The sequence below is a fragment of the Alosa sapidissima genome, chromosome 4, assembly GCF_018492685.1.
Source record: "Alosa sapidissima isolate fAloSap1 chromosome 4, fAloSap1.pri, whole genome shotgun sequence".
NCBI classification, from domain to species: Eukaryota; Metazoa; Chordata; class Actinopteri; order Clupeiformes; family Clupeidae; genus Alosa; species Alosa sapidissima.
In genome coordinates, this window is record NC_055960.1 from 12,415,075 (window position 1) to 12,425,171 (window position 10,097).

General features: G+C 45.8%; 1 protein-coding gene across 4 annotated transcripts in view; it reads left to right on the forward strand.

Moving 5' to 3' along the window:
- Positions 1-10,097, forward strand: part of dip2bb (disco-interacting protein 2 homolog Bb) — a 33,718-nt gene that overhangs the window by 4,668 nt on the left and 18,953 nt on the right. For 2 of the 4 annotated variants that reach the window (XM_042089713.1, XM_042089711.1), the window contains exons 3-19: positions 143-271; positions 978-1,109; positions 1,628-1,933; positions 2,530-2,637; positions 3,074-3,091; positions 3,701-3,820; positions 4,095-4,292; positions 4,820-4,911; positions 5,334-5,444; positions 5,620-5,743; positions 6,050-6,159; positions 7,372-7,474; positions 7,648-7,712; positions 8,108-8,201; positions 8,550-8,669; positions 8,870-8,984; positions 9,891-10,030. In XM_042089713.1, the coding sequence (XP_041945647.1) occupies positions 143-271; positions 978-1,109; positions 1,628-1,933; positions 2,530-2,637; positions 3,074-3,091; positions 3,701-3,820; positions 4,095-4,292; positions 4,820-4,911; positions 5,334-5,444; positions 5,620-5,743; positions 6,050-6,159; positions 7,372-7,474; positions 7,648-7,712; positions 8,108-8,201; positions 8,550-8,669; positions 8,870-8,984; positions 9,891-10,030 (2,085 nt within the window). The remainder of the gene's footprint in view (positions 1-142; positions 272-977; positions 1,110-1,627; positions 1,934-2,529; positions 2,638-3,073; positions 3,092-3,700; positions 3,821-4,094; positions 4,293-4,819; positions 4,912-5,333; positions 5,445-5,619; positions 5,744-6,049; positions 6,160-7,371; positions 7,475-7,647; positions 7,713-8,107; positions 8,202-8,549; positions 8,670-8,869; positions 8,985-9,890; positions 10,031-10,097) is intronic. The other 2 variants (XM_042089712.1, XM_042089714.1) reach the window with 1 other exon arrangement.

Below are 10,097 nucleotides of genomic sequence, written 5' to 3' on the forward strand. Positions count from 1 at the left end.
AGAGTGTCTTGCAGAGACAATTCCATGGCAGGAGACTGATTTCCAGGGTATAGCTAGCTACTCTTAGACCAAAACGTCTTACGAATGCTTGATTACTTATGTTTACTTACCCTTATAACAGACTTGGTTTTGTTTGTGACAGTTGTGCCTGCCAAGAGTCCAGGGAGGACCACTGCCTCCACTCCCTCCTCCTCTGGCTCGTCCACCCGCCATCGACGAACTCCGCACCCACGCCACGGCGGAGGCACCAGAGATGATCGCTACAGATCAGGTAATACACCTGTCCTGTCACACCTGTGGAAATGCAGCTGTTGTAATTTACCTGAGATAATGCTACAGATCAACCAATACACCTCAGAATGCACCTCTGAAAATGTGCCTGTGATTATGCTACACATCAGGTAATACATCTGTCAAAGCTCATGTGTGGAAATGTTCCTGAAGTAATTGCTATCCTGAAGTAATTGCTATCGATCAGGTAATACTCTTGTCTTAGCGTGATCATAGGCATCAGAGATGAACACCACAGATCAGGTGATATAAGCTACCTGTGCTAGAGTACCTGTGAGACTTAAGTACTACCTTAAGTACCCTAGAAACACCTGTGGGTATTTGTGTACAACACTGTGTGCCTGTTAGATTTTTCTGTTGTGCATGTTAGATTTGGATTCTGATAGACTGTATCTATGGTATCAGCATTTTGATAATCATTTGTAATGTGCCTGTAATATGTACCTTTTATGAAGTGCCTGTGATAATATATCTTTGATGAAGTACTTGTAGCAGTGCATCTCGATTCATGTATCTTAGATGATGTACCTGTCGTATCGAGCATCAATCCATCAAACCTGTGATCTGGCCCCCATAACAATGTACCAGTGTGTAACCTGGCTATTTGAAAGCATATTATTCGTAACATCCTCTCTTGTTTTCTCATGGTTTGCTTTTCACCCCCCCCCCCCCCCCCGTCTTTGTAGACATCCACACAGAGGCCGTGCAGGCTGCACTGGCGAAGCACGAGGACGAGGAAGAGAAGCTGGCTCCCCCCATGCCCACCAAACGCCGCTCCACATACATGCCGTCTCCTGCCAAGGCACAGACCCCACCAGGTAGTCCACTACACTACTTATGTCATTCTCTCTCTCTCACACACACACACACACACACACACACACACACACACACACACACACACACACACACACACACACACACACATATTTACAGTCACATGCCAAGGTACAGACCCCGCCAGGTAACCCACTACACTAGTTACTGTATGTCATTCTCTCTTTCTCTCTCTCTCTCTCACACACACACATACACACACACACACACACAAACACACACGTATGTACAGTCTCCTGCCAAGGCACAGACCCCGCCAGGTAACCCACTACACTACTTATGTCATTCTCTCTCACACACACACACACACACACATACACACGTATGTACAGTCACATGCCCAGGTACAGACCCTGTCAGGTAACAAGTCCAACTAGCCTTGTCAGACATGCATACACACAGACACACACACACACACAGACACACACACACACACGGGATGTCTCTCTTTCTTCACTCTCATTCTCTCATTCTCACTGTTTCATTCTCTTTCCTCTAGACTCGTCATCCTCATCGGAGGAAGATGACGATGACGAGGACAGCGGAGATATCCTGTCTCCAGACTCGGCACCGGACGGCGCCGCCCAGGGCTCCTCGTCTACCTCGTCCTCCTCGGCCTCGTCCACCCTCTCGTCCGACCAGTGCAGCCAGACGCAGCTGCAGACGCACACACACTCGCACTCGCACTCGCACATGGCTGGGCCCAGCACGCACACACACGCCCAGCCGCCTCTGCCTCCGCCACCACCTCACTCACAGTCCCATCCCGTGGCTCTCACCGAGACGCTGGGACACGTCCGCATCGGTGAGTCAATGGCCACTGCTCTCTCTGTGTGTGTGTGTGTGTGTGTGTGTGTGTGTGGGAGGTGGGGGGGTATTATTTTACAGATAAAAAGGGTAATATTGTCTTTAAAAAAATGTGCACATTCACAATATTGTGTTTAGTGTCTATAAAAAGTATTCACCCCCCTTGGATATTTTCCCATTTATTGCTTTTATAAATGCAATCTTGGTCAATTTAGTTTGGATTTTTTTTACAATAAAATACAAAAAAATGTCTTTAAAGTCAAAAATACAGATTTCTACAGAGTAATGTTAATTGATTTAGTTCATTTAGTTACCGTAATTAACTAAATTTACCAAATTGACCAAGATTCCATTTATAAAAGCAGTAAAAGGGGAAATATCCAAGGGGGGGTGAATACTGGCACTGTATAAATCTAAGTTAGGTTTTCTTAAAGAATGACAGAAGGTTCATGACGCTTCTCAATTACAGTTAAGTGTGTTGTAAATGAACTGTAATTACCCTCTCTCTCTCTCTCACTCACACACACACTACCAAAAAGTGTGTGTGAGTTTGGAATGAATTGCATTATCTTCTGTGTCCCCCTGTACTCCCAGACCTGGGTGCTGTAGGCCAGCGCATGTCCCGTGTGGACCGACCCAGCAACACCATCCGGGGCATGACCCACGTCCAGGGCCGAGGCACCATCATGGAGACCGCCGATGGTAAGAGAGAGAGAGCGTGCCGGCCGGGGTCTCCCCGCAGTCCGAGCACCAAAGACTGGGACTTTTCTCAAAGCTTTACTCCTTGCCTCTTAAAGCCAGCCACTTGTTTCTGTATGATATACTGAATGATTTTTATTTTATATGCACTTTTGAATCTTGATTTTGTGTAGGCTTTTATGTTGTTTTTAGTTTTCACACATATTCTAAGTTTGTTTACTCACTAACTAAGCCATGTTCCTTTGTCTCTCTGTTTATCTATCTGGCTTTATATCTACCTCTGCTCTCTGCCTACTCTTTCTGCTTCTGCTCTCTATCACTCTCTCTCTGTCTCTCTCTCTTTCTCTCTCTCTCTCTGCCTCTATTTCTATCTCTCTCTCTCTCTCTCTCTCTCTCTCTCACACACTCTCTTGCCCATCCATGTTGTGCGTACATTCAGTCAGAAGGGTTGGAAAAGGTACAGTAATTATAGCCATCAGTAGCCCCTTAATAGTCCATTAATAGTGCGCTAGTATACAAACCTGAGAAAACCTCTCTTCCCCCTCCTCCATCACTCTCGCTCTGTGAGTATGTATGGATGTGTGCGTGTGTGTGTTCGTGTTTGTTTGTGTGTGTGTGGGTGAGTATGATTGATTGTGCATGTGTGTGTGTGTGTGTGTGTGTGTATGTGTGTGTGTGTGTGTGTGTCTGAGTGTGTGTCGGGGTGTTTGTTGTGTTTGTGTTAGAGAGACTAGTTCAACAAGCCCTGATTTACCCTCCTATCAATAGACTACCCTTTGACTTTGTGACAACAGAACTAACACAATCAGATATTCAAGAGTAGGTCACTAACATCAAAACACAGACCCACTCTCTCACACACCCACGCATGCATCCACACACACACACATACACACACACGTGCACACACACACTCATTCACAGGAAAGGTAGGTAGGGGTAGGATACACAGCACTTCCATCATCCATAAGCTGTGTCCTTTTATACGTTTTTCTCTGTGCTGTTTGCTTGCTTGTGTGTGTGTGTGTGTGTGTGTGTGTGTGTGTGTGTGTGTGTGTGTGTGTAGGTGTCCCAGTCTCTAGTAGGGTCTCCACTAAGATTCAGCAGCTGCTGAACACCCTGAAGCGTCCAAAGAGACCTCCACTCAGCGAATATTTCATGGACGACCAGGAGGAGATCGTCGAGGGTAGGTCACACACGGCACGTTCACTCTCAGTCATAGTTGACTCATAGTTAAAGCTATACTTTTGGTTGGTCCCATATAGTATGTATTTATGTATATTAATGCATGTATTCAGGTAATGTATTGATAAATAAAATAGTAAAAAAAAAAAAAATTAAAAGCCTGGAAATTAGCCTACTGATCAACTTCGATTCCATTCCATGTATTCTATTCTGTAGACAGGTTTGTGTATAGAGGGTGGAATTGCTTGAGCTCATTTGCGTCATGCCCTCTGTAGTTCCCCAGCCTGACCCGAGCATCCCTCGTCCAGAGGGGAGACAGACGATCCCGGTGAAGGGCGAACCACTGGGCGTGGTCAGCAATTGGCCTCCGTCCCTGCAAGCCGCATTGGCCCGCTGGGGCGCCACTCAAAGCAAGAGCCCCGCCCTCACAGCTCTTGACATCACTGGCAAACCCCTCTATACGCTCACCTACGGTAAGCCAGACTGGACAAAAACAAATGTTCTTTTCTGTCACATATGTAGCCTACTCAGATCTAGAGTACCTCAAATAGTTCTTCAAACCTACTTTGCCAAACATCTATGATGGCACAGGAGACTTTAACCACAACCCTCTTCGCACTTCAGATTCTGTGGAGATCAGTTATTGTTTGTGTTTATAATTCACATTGACTGTACATACATATTAAAGGCATTTAAACATTTACTTCTTCATCACTTTTATGAAAGTCTGTGGCTACTGTTGTTTTTGGACAACCGTAAATGTATCAACAATTTTTAAATGTTCAGAAATGTTGTTCCTCATGAATTTCCATACATTTTGTGTGCAGAAGGGCATAGTTCTAGTTCATAAATGAGTTCTCTTTCAATGGACCATGAAGCAATTGAGGAGTTCATGTTTACCCAGACCACAGAAACCACCTATGTCGGGTTTTAGAATAGTGTGACGTTGTTTTGGGAGAGTGTATGAAACTGACAAACTGTGATACTATGCTGTTGCCAGGGAAACTGTGGAGTCGCAGTTTGAAGCTGGCGTACACCCTCCTCCACAAGCTGGGAGCCAAAAATGAACAGTTGCTCAAACCTAAAGACCGGGTAACAAATACACACACACACACACACACACACACACACACACATACACACACACACACACACACACACGCACACACACTCTCTCTTTGTAATGAAAAAAAAAACACAGGACTATGCATTACGACACATTCATGAGTAGATCAACTGAACAACACAGAACATACAGTACATAACTTACACAAACACATGCAGTTGTAAAGTCTAAAAAGATATAAATGCAAACAGCTTACAGTTGTGGTTGTGTAATGAGTAACTTCAGATGAATAGTTATTATACACAGAAGTAGTAGTAATGTAAATGCTGAACCAGTATGTCTTTAAAGTGGTACAGAGTAACAGAGGTAATTCATTCATAATGACGCCCTCTTGTCTGTGTGTGTGTGTGTGTGTGTGTGTGTGTGTGTGTTTATGTGTTTATGAAAGGTGGCCCTGGTGTACCCCAACAGTGACCCCGGTATGTTCTGGGTGGCATTTTACGGATGTCTGCTGGCTGAACTCATACCTGTTCCCATTGAAGTGCCTCTCTCTCGCAAGGTACACTCTGCCTAGCTACATTTGCATGCATTCTTGCTTTCTTCCAAACTTCATCATTATTAGAAACCTGGTGTTTGTGTGTGTTTGTGTGCTTGTGCGTGTGTGTGTGTGCATGTGTGTGTGTGTGTGTGTGTGTGTGTGTGTGTGTGTGTGTGTGTGTGTGTGTTTTGTGTAGGATGCTGGCAGCAGTCAAGTTGGCTTCCTGTTGGGTAACTGTGGTGTGAGTCTGGCTCTCACTAGTGAAGTCTGCCTGAAGGGTCTGCCCAAAACCCCCACAGGGGAGATCCTACAGTTCAAAGGTCAGTCTCAACCTGTCACTCCCACTGGCACAATCTCTCTCACATGTCACCCTCTCTCTTGGTGTGTCCCCCCCCTCTCTCTCTCCTCCATCTCTCTGTCTCTCATTTTCCCTCCCCCTTTCCCTGTGTCTCTCTCCTTTTCCCTGTGCCTTTCTCTCTCCCCCTCTCTTCATCTCTCTCTCCTCCTGCATCCCTCTCTCCCCCTCTCTTGATCTCTCTCTCCTCCTGCATCCCTCTCTCCCCCTCTCTTCATCTCTCTCTCTCCCTCTGAGACTTCTCACTGATGCTTGGCTGTGTGTTTGACAGGTTGGCCTCCACTGAAGTGGGTAGTGACTGACCCCAAGTATCTCACCAAGCCCTCAAAGGACTGGCAGCCTCACATTCCCACGGCCAACACAGACCCCTCCTACATAGAGGTGCTTGAAGTAGCTTTACTTCCGTTGCCATTTTCTAAAACTGATAGTTCCGTTCCTTGATTGTGATTAGCTGAATCGCATTCGATGCCATTGTAAAATCCAGCATAAACATACACCTTGACCGCATTTCGTACTATATTACTGTGCTACTAGCCTGGCGGGCCATCCTATATCATTGAAATGTATAGTCTGGCATCGAACCATTCACCTCGCTTAATCCAAGGGGCGGGCAGAGAATTGTCTTTCAAACTGCCTAGGCATGCAATAGGCCAGCGCTACGACCATATCCGTATCCGGTCGGCAAAACGGCAAATACATCCTTCTTCGAAAGGAATGACTTAAGTGCATTGTGTTGCTCAACTTTCAAAGAAAAGCACCAAGTCCAACTTCTCCAAAGTTGACGCCAACGCCGTTTCAAACAACCGCTCTTCGTTCGCCATAGCCACCTTTCTTGTTGTTCACCGTCGCAGGACTGTCGTTATCCTGTTAAGCCCGCCTTAAGACTCTCTAACAAAATAGAGCGCTGTGATTGGATGAGGTCCACGGCGTCAGCCAATAGAAATCCCTATGGTTTTATACTAGACGTACAGGCTGAGCAAATTAATTTGCCGCCGCTAGGGTGTGTCTAGATTTCTAGGCTACTGCGCTACCACAACTTGACACAAAAGTTAACGTAGCTGCGTCTCGACGTTGCTTGGCAACCATTCAGATAGAGGAAATATATTTCTTGGCGGAAGAATGATTATCTAGGAATAACTTGTTATATTTCTAGTTGTTGTACCTTTACTTTATGAAACTTTGCCAGGTATTTATAGTAACAGTTTTAGAAAAGCAATAAGCCACTCGAGTCCATAGGTTACACTGATTCTACAACAGCTAAGGGGGATTTTAGACACTCCTCTAGCGCGTTATGCCTAACAACGCCCCTTAGCTGTTGTAGAATCAGTGTAGCCTACAGCCTCTCGGGGCTTATTGCTTAAATGTATTTGCATTTAGCATTTAATGCATATATGTTGCGTACTTTCTATTTTAAAAGCATAATAACGATTGTTTAGGTCTTTAACTCATTTTCTTATATTATAAATGTGTCAAGAACGGTGTGCCTATTGCTTGAAAAGTTCCATGTCATGTATCAAGTTATAAGTATACTTGTCTATCTATGTCTGTTCATCTGTCTGTCTAACTTGGGTCCCTCTCTCTGCCCATCTGCAGTATAGAGTCAGTAAGGAGGGGACCGTGATGGGCGTGGCCATCTCTAAGGTTGCCATGCTGACGCATTGCCAGGCTCTCACGCAGGCTTGCAACTACTGTGAGGGTAAGACTCTGGCACTGCTGCACACAAGCACCCTCAACTCTGTGACATTATGATCTCTAATCACCATCAGCCACAATAACAGTACTCTCTCTCTCTCTCTCTCTGTATGTGTGTGTGTGTGTGTGTGTGTGTGTGTGTGTGTGTGTGTGTGTGTGTGTGTGTGTGTGTTAAAGGGGAAATACTGGTCAGTGTCTTAGACTTTAAGAAAGACATGGGATTATGGCATGGTGTTCTCACAGTGAGTATTTTGGTTTCTGCCTCTGTCTGTGTGGTTATGTGTAGAGCATGCACTGGTATACGTTTACAATATGTGAATACAGGGCAATTTGTAATATAAGTGTTTATATGTGTGTGTGTGTGTGTGTGTGTGTGTGTGCATAGGCTTGTCATTAGGGGTCTCAGGATATATGGAGAATGTATCTGTTGTGTGTATCCATAAATCTGCTGTTTGAGATTGTCATCAGACCCACATTGGTGGATCATGCCTTAGCAATGTTCTGTATCTGTAACATTTATGTCCTTATGTACATTTATTATGAATTGCGGACATAAATAAAGTAGTTAAAATGTGTGTGTGTGTGTGTGTGTGTGTATGTGTTTGTGTGTGTTTGTTTGTTTGTTTGTTTGTTTCAGAGTGTAATGAACCGCATCCACACCATCAGTGTTCCATACTCAGTGATGAAGGCCTGTCCACTGTCTTGGGTCCAGAGAGTCCATATTCATAAAGGTAATTCTCACACACACACACACGCACACATGCACACGCACACACATGCACATGCACACACGCACACACATAAGGCACAGTGACACTACAGTTACAGTATAAAGTACACATACACATGCTTGTCTGTGATGTGATCAGTGTTGCAATGTAAACAAATACACTTTCTCACCCTCTTTCAATCGCTCTGTGTGTGTGTGTGTGTGTGTGTGTGTGTGTGTGTGTGTGTGTGTCTGTGTGTGTCTGTCTGTCTGTCTGTGTGTGTGTGTGTGTGTGTGTGTGTGTGTGTGTGTGTGTGTGTGTGTGTGTGTGTGTGTGTGTCTGTCTGTCTGTCTGTCTGTATGTGTGTAGCACGTGTTGCTGTGGTGAAGTGCCGTGACCTCCACTGGGCGATGATGTCCCACCGAGAGCAGAGGGACATCAGTTTGGCCTCTCTGAGGATGCTCATTGTGGCCGACGGAGCTAATCCATGTAGGTATCCCCAATACTTAAGTATAACGGGGTATCATCTTGCACTAACAACTGTAGTAGGAAATGTCAGATGCTTGTGAGTTTTGCTAACCAGATTATGTGCTAAATTGTACCTCAACTTTAATGATTGTAGTAGACATTAGACAATGTGAACTACTAGGGTGTTGATAAAGAAATGAATGTTTTGCTCTGTTCTGTAGGGTCTGTGTCGTCCTGTGACGCATTTCTGAACATATTCCAGTCCCACGGCCTCAAGCCTGAGGTGATCTGTCCCTGCGCCTCGTCTGCTGAGGCCATGACCGTAGCCATACGCAGGTACACACATTTACTGTCCCTGGATCAGGCCTAGAACTGCTATCAGTCCTTCCAGGATTTGCAGAAACAACTGAGGGTTGCAAGTTTCTCCTATTAACGCAATACTTCTGCAGAAAAAGGTTTCGGAAGTTTATGCGGTTTATGTGCAGTTGATTTTTATCTTACTTAAAATCACTTCAAAATTTGTATTCACTTTTGGTTGAAGCAATCACAATCACACGATCCTTGAGACACTGTGGATGACATATCCAGATTTTGAGACAGTTGCTTATTTGACAGTTACACAGTGTAAGGGCTAAGTGTTGTGGTGTGTGTGTGTCAGTTATGCAGTGTAAGGGCTGAGTGTTGTGGTGTGTTTGTGTGTGTGTGTGTGCGTGTGTGCGTGCGTGTGTGCGTTTGTGCGTGTGAGTTACACAGTGTAAGGGCCGAGTGTTGTGGTGTGGGTGTGTGTGTGTGTGTGTGTCAGTTACACAGTGTAAGGGCTGAGTATTGTGGTGCGTGCGTGCGTGCGTGCGTGCGTGCGTGCGTGCGTGTGAGTTACACAGTGTAAGGGCTGAGTGTTGTGGTGTGTGTGTGTCAGTTACACAGTGTAAGGGCTGAGTATTGTGGTGTGTGTGTGCGTGCATGCGTGCGTGCGTGCGTGCGTGCGTGCGTGCGTGCGTGCGTGCGTGTGAGTTACACAGTGTAAGGGCTGAGTGTTGTGGTGTGTGTGTGTGTGAGTTACACAGTGTAAGGGCTGAGTATTGTGGTGTGTGTGTGTGTGAGTTACACAGTGTAAGGGCTGAGTATTGTGGTGCGTGTGTGTGTGAGTTACACAGTGTAAGGGCTGAGTATTGTGGTGTGTGTGTGTGTGTGAGTTACACAGTGTAAGGGCTGAGTATTGTGGTGTGTGTGTGTGTGTGTCAGGCCTGGAGTGCCAGGCTCCCCTCTGCCAGCTCGTGCGGTGCTGCCCCTCAGTGGCCTGAGCCATGGGGTCATCAGAGTCAACACGGAGGACAAGAAAACTGCGCTCACTGTACAGGACGTCGGCCACGTCATGCCTGGAGGTGAGTGTGAGTGTGAGTGTGAGTGTGAGTGTGTGTGTGTGTGTGCGTGGGCGTGGGCGTGGGCGTG